Genomic DNA, 12596 nt, shown 5'->3' on the forward strand with positions numbered 1-12596 from the left:
TTTGACTCTACTCAAAGACTATAAATACGGTTTCAATCAGTTTCTTCTCTGCAAACAAAGTAAACACTCTGGCTTTGCTTTAATTGCACGCTGAAGATGATGGAATCTGTAAAAGCTTCTTAAAGAAAGAGAGTATTAGGTTCATTTGCAAAAGCAGTAGTTACTTTTGTTATGGAAAAGGGAGCTTCGAAGTCTTTGTGCTGTAAGAGCATCACCCTGAGTTTGATTTTATTGTGCTAACTGGAAATTGGTAAAACCAGTATGAAATGAACGTTAACCCCGAATGAAAAATGGTAGGGCTGGTTTTTTTCGGACCGAATGAATCACTTTGAAATCTTACGTCCTGGAAAAATTAAATCATGAGTCACAGTTTCTTGGCTGAAGATGCATCTCTTTGGATTGAATGTGTCAGCAATGCAGCTTGTAGGTGTCTCAGCTTCCCAGGGATTAAGCACACTCACCCTGTGGATCAGGTCGTACTGATCTAGGGAGAAGTGCAGAGGTGGAACTTGCACGTGCATCTTGTTGAAGTCGGAAAAAGGGGCAAGAGCTGAGGGACAGTGACTTGTCAGCTTTGCGGAGCTGTGGGCAGAGCTCATCCTTCTCCTGCCTGGATGGACAAGGCTGAGGTTGTCCCATGGTGCTGGTGTTGCCCCTGCTTATCTCATGTGGTTGCTGAGGTGCTGTGCTGGCATTGCCTCTGATCCTCTGCAGCTACTTAGCTAATTTCTAATTAACTGTTTAACTCATACTAATTAGTCGTTAGTATCAGCTCAGCAGCCTTAACTCCTGCCTGTCTTTCCTGATAAAACTCGAGGCTGAGCCAGAGAAATCCTGAAGTGCAGGCAGGCAGTCGCCCGTCTGTGTCCACCTCCAACACCATGTGCTAAATCCTCTTTCCTCAATGTCTGCAAGTATCCTGTAGAGATTTTGTCTTTGTCTGCAATTACAGACCTTCCAGAGGATTTCTCGCTGTCTCTTGACCTGCTGGTTTCCCACACCATCTCTCCCTGTGCCATAATCCTCTCTGCTTGGGCCTTCTTCTAGAATGGGATCTACTGCACCCTTTCAGCCTCCCTGTCTCACCTTCCTGTGGTCCAGCATCTCTATAGTGGGATTGGTCTTCTTCCATAGCTTCCAGCCTTATCTCTTGCTTCTTCTACCAAATGAGACCTATGTGTTTGAATGTCAGTGCATTTCTGCCACCTTTTTGTCCTGTTGCCATTTCCTTCCCAGGAAGACATTTTTTAAGATTTCTTGGTTTCATAGATAGAGGGAATGTGGATATGGTCATGTCTCTTTGTAAGCACATGCCACCAGAAGTGTCCAAGAGCCTATTTCCAAACCTAAGATGGAGTGAAACACGTTCCCTAGGGATTAACCTGCACTCTCGCCTGGTGACATGACTTTACTGTGCCTAATGAAAGGTCAAGAAACCCAAGAAAGATGTAGCCCAAGTGAAAGAGGCAGTTGGACATGCTGTATCTCCAGTTGCAGTCTGACCCCAAAGCGATGGTTTTATTTAGAGGTCAGTGGTCAGCTCCTTCTTCCTCCCTCATCAAGCCATCACCAGTCTCCTAGATGGAAACTGTGGTTTACAGCTGAAACCCAGCACCTCTTCTGCCCAGGAGGCTTGGGGTGAGCCTCTGTGTTTGGTCTGCATGAAAAGTGGGCATTTGGCAGCTATTATGAGCATGTGCTATTATGAGCACGATCATCCCTTTGAGACTCGCTTCCCGGTGTTGCCCAAGCACCAGCTGGGTGGCTCTTGGACTGCTTGTAGGGAGCCATGTTGATGTAGAGCACCATAGACTGTGGGATGGGAGAAACCATTTCCTCCACCTCTAGTTTTCCTGTGAGCTCCACATGTGCTTTTCATGTTTTTACCCAGCTTCAGTTCTACTTAACTCCAGTGCCTTCTTTGGGTGGTGGTGATAGTCCTACCATTGCTTTCTTCTTTACTTGAGCACCCATTCTCTTTGGCTTGGAGAGAGATCCTCTCCCGTGACATCCATAGCCTTGGGTGCCAGGTGTGACTCTCTGCATTCTTCTGGTGAAGGTGTGAGCAGAACAAAATGATTATCTAACAGCAGGAGGATGCCACCTTAGTGCCACTGCTGAGATTGGCTGATGTGTCCAGTGACTGGAGCTTTTGGTGGGTCCTAGAAGACCCAATGGCCAAGGAGCCCAGCTCACTTCTCCCTCTGGTTCAGGCCAGGGCCTGCTCTTTGTTGATTCATGGCCTTAAATTTTAATAAACCCCACAAAGATTATAAAACGTTCCTTTGAGACGCAGGTTTTTGAATCCCCAACAAGTGGACTGAGAAACGGCAACAACCCTTTGTGCTGAGCCATATGACGAAGTTTAAAAAGGCAGAATTTTAGAGCATTAGATCATCATAAGTGTTTTATTCCGTCCCATTTATGAAATTGTTGAGTATAAAGAGAACATAGTGCAATTTTTCAAGTGCAGTTGGCACAAAAAGATGAATTCATTAGCCCCAGCCCAGACAGATTTTTTTTTAATCTAAAAATAATGATATAAAGAGGTTTTATTCAGTATATGATTAAATCGTATCCAGGATGTTTCTAAGTACTGAATCTATAATGACCACCTACTGCCTTTTTCACTGGGAGTGCATCCCACTGTTATTACCATTAACAATAATAATGTAGACGTGGAAGACACGCGGGCAACACTTTAATTTTTAAGAATTGGTGAAATGTGTTCTTTCTTTGAGTATTCTTTGGACCAGTACTTATAAAACACACTTATATTTGACTTATGTGACTTGTCGCACTGAAGCTATCGGTAGAGCAGAATTTAGTTCAAAAGCACCAGATAACCCATAATTTTGTAAAAGCATCGATTTTTTATATTTACCCAATGCATCTTAGTATCAGGAAGTAGTCTCGTTACACGGAGGAGAGCCACAGGCGTTGCTTGTTTAGGGAAGGAAGTGAAAAAAGAGAAGAAAATTAAGCTAGAATTAATAATGCAAAACTAAGCAATGGCTCCATAACTGTGTCTGGACTCAGGTTGAGTGGCAACAGATGAGAACTGCAACTTTATTCAACAAATGAGGGCTAAAGTTCCTTCATGTGCAGCTCCCCTGGGCAAGGGGATTGGGTCTGCAAGGTGCTGAGTGCCTGGGCTCCTGTCCAACAAAGCTTATTTTCAAGCTATAAACCCAAACCAACTTGGGTGCCTTAATGCTGAGGCTGAGCTCAAATGCTCTGCTGCAATCTGGCCCAGAGTCGCAAGTCTTTGCTGGATTAAGACTTTTGAGAATAGCCGGCTTTGTGTTAAGTGAATCTGAAAACAGATCGTTTGCTGGCGATAACAAATGCGCTCATTGCGGATGCTAAGTTTTAGCTGCCTGAGCTCCTCTTTATGGGTAACTCATTGCTGCTAGTGGGAGTTGTGTACGTGAATCAGAGAGAAGGACAAACCCTTAAGGTTTAAAAACTGAAGCAGTGCCAAGCTCCAGGAATGACATATGTGAAGAGCACTCGGTGAGAGAAACAGCAATCGGATAGTTTAGCAGAGAACTGCAATTCTGAAATCTCGCACCATTTTATTGAAAATATATTTTTATAATAATGCTTTTTATTTTTCCATGTATTATTAAACTTCCTTAAAGATTAACGCAATCTGTTGTCAAATTTTTCTCATGTGGCCTGATTGCTTTGCAAAATACCGTATCCTACATATGGCCATCTGTCAAAACAGCAGTGACAAAATGAATTAATCTGAATTGCAGATGTGTTAATGAATCCCTTTGAAGGGCTTAAGCATTTAATTAAAAGTAAAGCAGAACAAGGTAGATAATTTTTAAAGCTTTTAAAAATATTCTAAGTTATCATTAATATTTGAATTTTGTTTTCAGGCACATAATTTATTTGGTAGGATTTTCTCTCCCCAGATCTAATTAAAATAATACAAACAAGTCTTGACTTCAATGTGGAGCATTTACTCACTAGCAATCGCATAGAAATAAAAATATTTGCACAAAGATACCAAACATTAGGTACTTTCTCCCTAAAATAGAAAAGAAAAATACTTTCAGGGACTTGGAGCCACCTTGTGATTAGGCTGACTTTAAAGATGATAGATAGCCAACACCCTTGGTAGGGTTATGTCCTTTTTCATGTTAGAAGGAGACAAAACAGCTGCGGTTGTACGTTTGGGCACACAGATGTGCCCTAGGAGAATGTCTTTGCGAAAAAAAGAACCGTGGTAGTTGCAGCAAGTTGGGTCTTGGACAGGTTTTGCTGGTGTTTGTCTGGCACCAGCCTGGTGGTCCATGGCTCAGTCGAGGCATCATCATCACGCCTTGCCCAAACCCCTGTGGCAGAACTTGGTCATCTTGTCAAGGAGACATCGAAACCACCTTTCAAAAACTTCCTATGCCACCAGAAGGACTGATTAAAAGGAAAAGGCAGAAAACCTGTAATTCTCTTGTGGCAGGACAGTTTAGAAAACAGGGCTTTCCTGCAAGTACAGAATCTCATTATGTTTGTGGCTAAATCACAGGACTTTTCAACATTGAAACTCTCCGTCAGCTTCAGTGAGACTATTCACTCTTAATTTCAGACTTGTCCTTACGTACTTTGCTAAATCTGGGCCCTGAATTTTTTTTACTTTGCCAAGCTATTAGTCACTGAAAGTGCTTCTGCCTCAAATGAGCTAGTTGCTAAAGCAAGCTTGTACTGATTGTTTTTGAATCCATCTTTTGTTGAAACTGGTATCACACTGAGCAGAATTTTTATAGATTACGTGTAAGATAACTGTTACAGTTTGTGTAAGAAAGTTTGATTAAAATGACCTCTAATTAAGCACTGTGTTCATTGTTCATCACCATGTATTTAGGACTTCTTTCAATGTTAGGAAAAGATATTTCCATTTGGAAGATTCACTGTGTCATGATGGTGGACTTTTTTTTTGTAGAAAAGTGGTTTTAAAGTGTTCTCTTAAGAGATTCTTCCTCTGAGGAGAAAAAAAGAGTTCTTCAAATATACCTGCATGCATGTGCATAAATATAGAAATTCATATGTATCTTGTATTATATATCCATATGTACACTGGCATGTGCAAATAGATGTAGAAGTTAGTATGTCATAATCCATAGTAGCTATAACCTTAGCAATTTATGCATGAAAGCCTAACATGATCCATACAGTCAAAATTAATTAAATGAACTAACAAGAAAGCAGATACATTAAGCTTTGCAAAATTGTAAAATTAATATTACAGCTATGTCACCTTCGCCTGCAACTGGACTGAGCAAGGGTGAGAGAGAGAGAGAAATCAATTCCACGAGTTTTGGAGAATGTAAGACTGTGCCGAGAATGTATCTGTGTCTTGTGCTGTCTTGTTCTGGGGCGGGGACTCTTCATCACCAAGGGAGTCTGGCAGGGCCGTACGCCCAGGTTAGCCACGAAGGTGCAAAGCCCTTGCTTGGCTGTGTACTGGCTAGCGGCGGATTCCGTAGGGGGCAGGGGTATCGTGGTCCCGTTCCGTTTGTGAGTTTTGCCCACATGGCTCATCGACAGGCACTCGCCTCTCCTTCCATTCCTCCTCATGGCCCCAGCAGAACTCTTCTTACCACTTTTGCGATGTTCTCCGAATGGTCTGGTTTGGTTCAGGACAAGCAGACTGGCAAGTTTTACCCATTTGGGCTACGTACGTGGTTTTCTTCAGTAAGGAGTCAGGCATGCCTAAGACCAGGTCAGGGCGCAAAGATAACGATGAGTGACTCCTGGGGAGACAGTTTTTCATTTGTTGTCAATGAAGTTGCAGCAGCACCACAAACTTTTCCCATAAAAAGTGGCTTCTCTGAGGCGCTGCCAAATGCTGGAGAACCTAAAGTAATTCTCTGGTGTGGAGAAGCCTTGGTGCCCCACCTCAGCTGTATGGAAGCCCAGCCATCGATGGGGTTTTGGGGACTGTGTCAAGAGCTGATGCAAAAAAGTGGTAAAAGGAGTTGTGTTTGGTTTGTACTCTTGCTGTGTGTGTGTTGTCTGTATGTTTGTGCTATCTGTGTTTCACCCTTCTGTAGTCCTTCCAGAGGAAGGAGCGTTATCTGAATGAACTTGCTTCTTTGGGTTCAGGCTTGTCTTTTTTGGTTGCTTTGGTTTGATGCCGGCATTACCCCTGGCTTGCTGGTATCCCCAGCGGCTGTTAATTGGCTGTCTGGTACCCGAACCAGGAACATAAGGCATCATTCAGTGATACTGGAGAGTTGACAAATGGGAAGGTGTTGAGAGATGCTGAGGCAACAGGCCCACGCCGAAGCTCTCTGCAGAAGCCATTTCGCCTCTGACAGATCCAACACACACTATTAATTGGTCAGGGCCAGCCTTTGCCAAAAAAAGCCTGTGAAATGCTGGAGAGACGCTTCCGAATGTGTCCGCTCTTCGCGCTCCCCCTCACTCGAGGCAGTGACGAGCATTAATTAGTTCATTGTCGAAGTTCTGCCGCGTGTCTGTATGGGGACGAGCTGCCTTCAGCCGGCTCACCTCAACAGATGAACCACGCAGGCTTCCAGCATGTTCATCCCCTGATTATTCTATATTTGTGTCTGGAGAAGAAATAGCCCCTAGTTCAGTAAGGTCATGTGCCACGGGTCTTAAGCTTAGTTTATAACCGCAGGTAATTAAAATAGGAAAATATTATATATAAACACCGGTTTGAATGAAAATGTCAAAGCAGACATCTGTGCCCTAGTTCTCACCTGTTGTTTTAATTTTCAATATTCCCAGGTCCTAAATTTAATATCTTAAACCTGTTTAGTCATTGAAGGGAGAATGTCAGAGCTAACCCAAAGTCCCAACACTGAAAAGCACTTCATGACTAGACCCAAACCTTTGCACCACAGACACTGAGAGTGTAAAATGCAGTTATGGCCCAACCTGACACTCACTGAAGCCAACAGAAAACAATCAGTTTATCTGCTCGTAGATACGGAATACTAGATAAAGTTTCATTAAACGTGTTGCACCCCCTATCTGAGTATGCACTTACTTAAATTGCATTCCTGAACAATATACTTTGGTTTCTTTGTGAAAGATATAGGAAGATGACTTGTAATGGAACAACTTTTTTTATCATTACTTACAAATTTTGGGAGGGGATCATTACAAAATTAGTCAGTGTTACAGATACTAACCAATAAATATTAAATGAACCTGAAGTTGTCTTCTGATATGATTTAGTGTTAGCAATTAATTTTGCATTTTTAAAAAAGGGATGAAAGCAAGCATGAATAAGTTAATATAAAACATTACTGTTCAACCGCACTTCAAGGTTAGTACTTCACTGTATGTAATATTCATCGCAAAAACCTTGCTGGTGTTCCATACTAATGAGTAGGTAAGGCTGGGCTTTTTTATGTTTTCAGCTGGTTTCATCTGTTCAGTGGCTTTACAGAGCCCGAATAGGAACTCTGAGAGTCAGGAGAGCTGCCTTGTTTTCAGTGGAGCCCTTCTCTTTTACACCAACTGGGGATCTGTCCCATAGTTATTTAAAGCTGTGTTGGTAGACAGATAGCAAACTACGCTTGTGAAAGTTAATTAAACAGTAGAAGTCATAACAAGTGGCTCTTTTGTCTCCCATGAAAGCATAGGCAGCTGTATTGTTTCTGGCAGAGTAATTCTCTGTTGTACGTATTTATTTATTGATGATTTGGAAGAGGCTCTTTCACTGGGTAATGATGCTAATATTGATGGAAGAAAATATTACACTGATAAACAAGTGGCAAGTCCCAATTAGATATCTAAAAAGTAGAAACCACCGTGTAATTTCTAGTAATGATTTAAATAACAATCCTTTAGTATTTAAAACTATAGTACAAATGTCCTTAATTATGTCTAAAAATTCACGGCTTCATCATTTAAGGAGTAAAATTGGGCAGCACGTAGCTTTCCGCGTTCATCAGAGTAGTCCTGATTGGGGTATAAAGGTATGAGGTTTTGATTAAAAATTACAGTTTTGCTTCTTTCCCTTCAGTTCCAGATTACCAAGAGCAGGATATCTTTCTATGGAGGAAGGAAACTGGTTTTGGATTTAGGATTCTAGGTGGAAATGAGCCTGGAGAACCTGTGAGTATATCTAGAAGTGGTCATGTTTCAACTTGTGACATCTCCCAGAATAACAGCAGTCACATGCACAGACATGCAGAACCGTGCTGTAGCATCTGTATTAAAATAAATAGTGGGCTATGAATGTACATCCCCCAGCTCCTCCCCACCCTCCCTCCAAAAACTAAACCAAGACTCCTGTAATTAAAATGGGTTCTGTGATTCTGTGATCACCTATATGAAAACACAGATGTGAAATGGCCTGGACCCTGAGGATGTCCTGGTCAGGTTTGCAAGAAGTGTCAGGTTTTCTATTTGCTCAGTTCTCTCTTTGAGTTAACTTCTTTACCGTAAATCCAGTGCCTATGGAAGTGACCATTTCATGTGCTGCACGGGTCCAAGCTAAATGGTGGCGGCATGAATTTCCACGTATTTCCCTGCCAAAATTATTTCACTCGTTTATGCAAAAAGAGGCCATGAATACCTCTCGTGGTAGAGTTATTCCACAGAACTCACCGAAGATAAACCAAGACTGAGTTGGTGGACAGCAGAGTGCTACAGAGCTTGTAAACCCTACGGGCAACTGGAAGGATAACTCAATCTCAGCTTCCCTGACAGAACCCTCAGTGCTTTTAACCGTCTTCATCCCTGGTCACTGCCTGGTTGAAGACATTTCCCAAGGCTATCTGTCATTAGAGTGAACGGACCACCTAAAGAAACAAGTTGTCAATTTATTACAATTTCATGATGTGACTACATTCGCATGGAGCTGCTTTCACAGGAGCGACTTTCCTGACCAGCAGACATTTGTCAACAATTTCTTGTCCCTGCTAAACTGGATCCAGCTACCAATGCCCCTTGCTTCCAGCTGACTGTTGAGCTAGTTTTCATTTATCTCTGGGGTTTTTTTCCTGTCTTTCTCTCACTTTCTCTTTTTATTTCCTTCTTTCCTTTCTCCCGTTTGTGCAACTTCATCAGATTTACATCGGTCACATTGTACCGCTGGGTGCTGCTGATGCTGACGGCCGCCTGCGATCAGGTGATGAACTGATCTGCGTGGATGGGACGCCTGTTGTGGGGAAATCACACCAGCTTGTTGTCCAGCTTATGCAACAGGCAGCCAAGCAAGGTCATGTCAATTTGACCGTCAGACGCAAAGTGGTTTACACAGGTAGGCTGCAGCGTTGCTCTGCAGGAGTAAATTTTCTTGCCAGGCTCCATCTGTTCAGCAAATGGTTTAAAGGGGAAAAAAAAGCTCCTCCTTGTAATCCTGGGAAAACTCAGGGGATGTGGTGTTATTCTTCCTCTTTTGCCTATTTTTTGTTCTTGAGCAATTACTTTTCAAATATTTTGTTTCCAGTTAAGATTCTCTCCATCCCAGTTGGCTTTCTCAGCCTTCATGAAAGTTTCTGATAAAATGGGGAACTGTCCAGTTGCGACATAATTTTTTCGGTTTGACTTAGGTGGCAACAAACGCCAGCCTGATTTGAGTTCTCTATTCGTTTCCCAAATGGTCTAGATGGACAAAAAAGAAGCTGGCAGAAAGGCAAAGATGCAGCGAGAAGTGACCCTTCATGGTGGCACCCGGATTAGTGACAGAAAAATGTCCTGATAGCAGAGAGAGGAGCGTGAGCTTTCTAAATGACATGCCACCTTATGCTTAATGTTAGAGAGTAACATTGGGGTGTGGCCTCTTCTTGTGAGGCCCTTTAGGGAGCTCAAGTGTGGGGTTTGGTTTAGCTCACTTATTGAAAAGAGTAGAAGATAATATATAGCTTTTCAAGTTTAGGTGTCGACAGAAAAATAGGCAGTGTTATACTTTCATCTTAAAGAGCATCAAAATAACATTTAGATTGAAAATTAGGCCCGCAGTAGAAGTTAGGACTAGAACAGTACCTCTAAAATAGCTTTGTATTCATATCCAGGGCTGAATTCCTTCCACACAATATGAAATGCGTGTTTGCTTCTCATTTCTTTCCTTCTTCCCGTTGTGGATTAAATGCCACGTTATATCTCTCCACTAATAGCTTCTCTCTCCTTGCTGACAAAGGACTGCCAGTGTGAGAGGAGCTTTAGGAGATGAGCTTTGAGAGGAAAGGGAAGGGCAGCTGAATTTTGGTATTGTTTTTGTGCATAGATTTTTTATCGAATTTTACAGCCTCTAGGCTGGAAATGGCTATAAAAGATTTAGATGCGTGAGAAATCTCTTGATATTTGACTCAGGGGCTTGTTACTCCAGACTGAGCTATTTCTGAATCATTTCAAATGTGGACACTTACTCTAGGATAAATTATTCAGGATCCCTTCTTGCACCTTATATTTGCAGGCTTTTAAATTCTGGCATAACTCTGTAGAGCAGCTTCTTGCTGAATTTTAGTCCCTTATTCTTCCTGTCTTGAGATTCATACGGGGAAAGGTTTATATTCCTGTATTCTTACCATATAGAATACAATATATTTAGTACGTAGTTCGAGTATGCATGTGCAGACAGATACTTCTGTCCAAGAATATTTTAAAGTTCTTTTTCTTTGGATCGTGGGTTTACAGGTTTAGATTTTGTTCAGCATCCATTTTTTTGTTGTTGTTGCTTTTAAGATCTTCAACTTAATTTTGCTTCACCCAATTGGACAAGTGACCTGATTAGTGGAGGCAGCCATTCAGTAGAGACAAGTACAATACGCTGCTCTCAGCGGTGCAAATGGACTGTGGAGAACTGGCTGAGTAACAAGAAGTGAAAGCTGTTGTGGGCCACAAGCTGTAACCTGAGGTTGGCTCAGGTGAAGAAAAACACTGTGCTGGGATGTAGGCAGGGGGGAATTCTCCTGATTTCCCAGCAGACGATGGCTTAGCTGCAATATGGTCCAGCACTTCAAGAAAGACATGTTTGAGTTGGAATGAGCCCAACTGGAGGGAGTCCAGGGGACCAGTGAGAATAAGGAGAGCTCTAGAAAACATGCTCTGCAATGAAATATTGAACAAATTGGGATTGTTTAGCCTAAAGCAGAGAAGGGGGAGGAGGTGTTAAACTCCCCAAGACTATAAGAGGCTGCTGCAAACAGGAAGGGAATAATATATTCTCCATATGCCTGCTAGATAGAACTAGAAATAATAGCCTTATGTTGCAGCAGGGAAGATTTAAGTTAGATATTGCAACCAATAGATTGCCTGGAGAGATATTTAACAGCTGATTAGACAAACATCTGTCAGGGCTGCCAGGAAGTATAGTTGGTCCTGACTCGAGCAGAATGTGGACTAGGCGATTTTTTTCCCATTTCTTCAAGCCTTGTGGTAGCTGATTAGATTTTAAACTTACACCGTTTCTAACTTGACTTGCTGTTAAAACACTTGTTTATTATTAATAACATTCAATGTTTTCCCCCCACAGCTGTGCCAGATGATAGTCGCTGGTTCTTCCATCCAGAAAAGCTTGGTTCACAAGTTGCTTTGCTTTAGTCTGGGTGGTTATTATTGCTTGAGATCACATTAATCAAAGGCAATCAGTGCGACCCAACCGATAGCAATGAATAATAAAGTACACAGGTGTTGAGTGAAGGTTATTTGATATTATTTTCTCTCTCCTCCTGGCTTGTGCACATATAAATGGTTGCACATAGATAACTGACGTGGGGATGTGATACCAAAAGTAGGCACCTCTGGACTGATGTAATCCAAGTTTAAAATGCCACAGAGCATCCAAGTGCACAGCACTGCACTGGTTTCACCATACTGCTGCTGCAGTTTAGCAGCAAACGCCTTGGGCTGCATGACCATACACTGCAGAGGATGAGCAAGTGTGGTCAGTGCCATCACCGAACAGAGAAGTTGGTGGTGACATCCAAAAAGAGAGAGAGAGCCCTTGGTCATTATTGCCATGATTTATAGATTAAAACAAGTAATTTTCCTTTTTTTTTTTTTTTAATTCTTTCTTCTTTTTTTTTAACCTTCTTCTCATCGTGATCTCATCATGCTCTACAGTTACTTGAAAGGACATTGTAGAGAGGTTGGTGCTGGTCTCTTCTCACAGGTCATTAGGGACAGAACCAGGGGGAATGGTTGCAAGTCGAAACAGGGCAGGTTTAGGCTGGACATTAGGAAGAAATTCTGCATGGAAAGAGTGGTCAGACACTGGAACAGACTGCCTAGGGAGGGGGTTGAGTCGCCATCCCTGGATGTGTTCAAGTGTCGTTTAGATGTGGTGTTGGGTGAGATGGTTTAGGGGTGACCTTGTAGTGTAGGGTCAATGGTTGAACTTGATGATCCCAAGAGTCTTTTCCAACCTGAATTGTTCTGTGATTCTGTGATTCAGCGGACAGCACTTTTCAAGCACTAAACGGGGCAGCCTGCTCAGTCTTTATTACTATTATTATTTTTATTATTTCTTTTTTTTTAATTCCCTCTCAGTTCCCAAGGCAGAGAATGAAGTCCCATCCCCAGCCTCTTCCCACCACAGCAGCAACCAGCCAGCCTCGCTGACGGAGGAGAAGCGAACGCCGCAGGGCAGCCAGAACTCCCTC

The 12596-nt window shown here is 42.4% G+C and overlaps 1 protein-coding gene across 1 annotated transcript in view; it reads left to right on the plus strand.

The window, feature by feature from the left end:
* MAGI1 (membrane associated guanylate kinase, WW and PDZ domain containing 1) overlaps positions 1–12596 on the plus strand; it is a gene marked incomplete at its 3' end in the record, with an annotated part of 88430 nt that overhangs the window by 60845 nt on the left and 14989 nt on the right. The window contains 5 exon segments of the mRNA XM_009871194.1: positions 5258–5335; positions 5732–5737; positions 8012–8103; positions 9061–9253; positions 12484–12596. Of these exon segments, the coding sequence (XP_009869496.1) occupies positions 5258–5335; positions 5732–5737; positions 8012–8103; positions 9061–9253; positions 12484–12596 (482 nt within the window).

Source organism: Apaloderma vittatum, unplaced genomic scaffold, assembly GCF_000703405.1.
Source record: "Apaloderma vittatum isolate BGI_N311 unplaced genomic scaffold, ASM70340v1 scaffold1316, whole genome shotgun sequence".
Classification (NCBI taxonomy): domain Eukaryota; kingdom Metazoa; phylum Chordata; class Aves; order Trogoniformes; family Trogonidae; genus Apaloderma; species Apaloderma vittatum.